Raw genomic sequence first — 1082 nt, 5'->3', positions numbered from 1 at the left:
GTGTGTGTGAGCACCTATGTGCGTGTGCATGTGTGAGGACCTGTGTGGGCTTGCAGGATGCAGCCAATCAATGATTTTCTCTTGTTATTGATGTTTCTATCTCTCTCCCTCTCCCTCTCTGAAATCAATAATAATAAAAAAGAAGCTTAAAAAAAGGAGAAGAAAAAAGAAAGAAGAGGAGATGGGACACGAACACGCAGAGGGGCGACCACGTGAGGACCCGGGGAAGGTGGCCGTCCACACGCCCAGGAGAGAGGCCTCGGGGAGCCCGCCCGCAGCACCTGCCCTGGGACCCGGGCTCCAGGACGGGGAGAGTCTCTGGGTGCTGTTCCCGCTTCCTGTGGGTGCTGACTGACCCCCACTCAGTGTCTTGTTTCTGGCCACGGCCAGTCCTGCCCCAGCCCTGGACGTCCGTGTGGCTCCCACGCCCCTGGTTTCTGGGCCGCCTTCCTCACCCGCTGGGCTGGATGCTGGCTGAAGGGGGGGGGGTGCGAGGAGAAGGAGGCAGAGGGGGGCAGGTCGTGGTGCTGGGAGTGGGTGCTCCCCCCCCCCCAAGCCTCCATGGGCTGTGGACTCACGAGGCGCCAGCACAGGGAGATTCCGTGAGGCAGGGATGTGTAAGGAGCTTTTATTGTCGTTAAACACACGCACCACACACACTGCACACACCAGTAGAGACAATGAACGGGCTCCAGAAAATTAAACAGAAAACGAAAGCGGCCCAAGCTACAAGGTGCATTTCCTTGGAATCATCTCTGCGCGCCCCCTGCCTCACAGGGTTCGCGTCGCCCTCCTTCCCAGCGGGACGTGCCGAGGGGCGCTCCCTGGGGATCGGACGTCTGTCCACCTCCGGTCCCCATGGCGGGCGGCGTTCTCGGTCCAGTGCTCTCAGCTCTCACCGCTCAGCCCCCCGCCCGGAGCAGGGCTACCTGGGAGGGCGAGGGCGGGACTCAGGCCTGAGCTCCGACCTGGGCCCTCCAGGGTGCTGCACCTCCACACCCACGTCCCCCTCTGTCCACGGAGGCTGGGTCCCACCTGCTGGGACCTGGTCACCAGGCCCCGCCCCAGGAGGCCTGCAGGCC

General features: G+C 62.8%; 1 gene segment (V, D, J or C); it reads right to left on the bottom strand.

Annotated features, from left to right (window-relative positions):
* LOC102248173 overlaps nt 1-1082 on the bottom strand; it is a 37965-nt gene that overhangs the window by 33126 nt on the left and 3757 nt on the right. Inside the window, 1 exon segment of the C gene segment in view lies at nt 456-474. Within this exon segment, the coding sequence occupies nt 456-474 (19 nt within the window).

This window comes from Myotis brandtii, unplaced genomic scaffold, assembly GCF_000412655.1.
Source record: "Myotis brandtii unplaced genomic scaffold, ASM41265v1 scaffold1057, whole genome shotgun sequence".
Classification (NCBI taxonomy): Eukaryota; Metazoa; Chordata; class Mammalia; order Chiroptera; family Vespertilionidae; genus Myotis; species Myotis brandtii.
The sequence above is the reverse complement of the archived record's forward strand: the minus strand, read 5'-3'. Positions and strand labels throughout refer to the sequence as shown.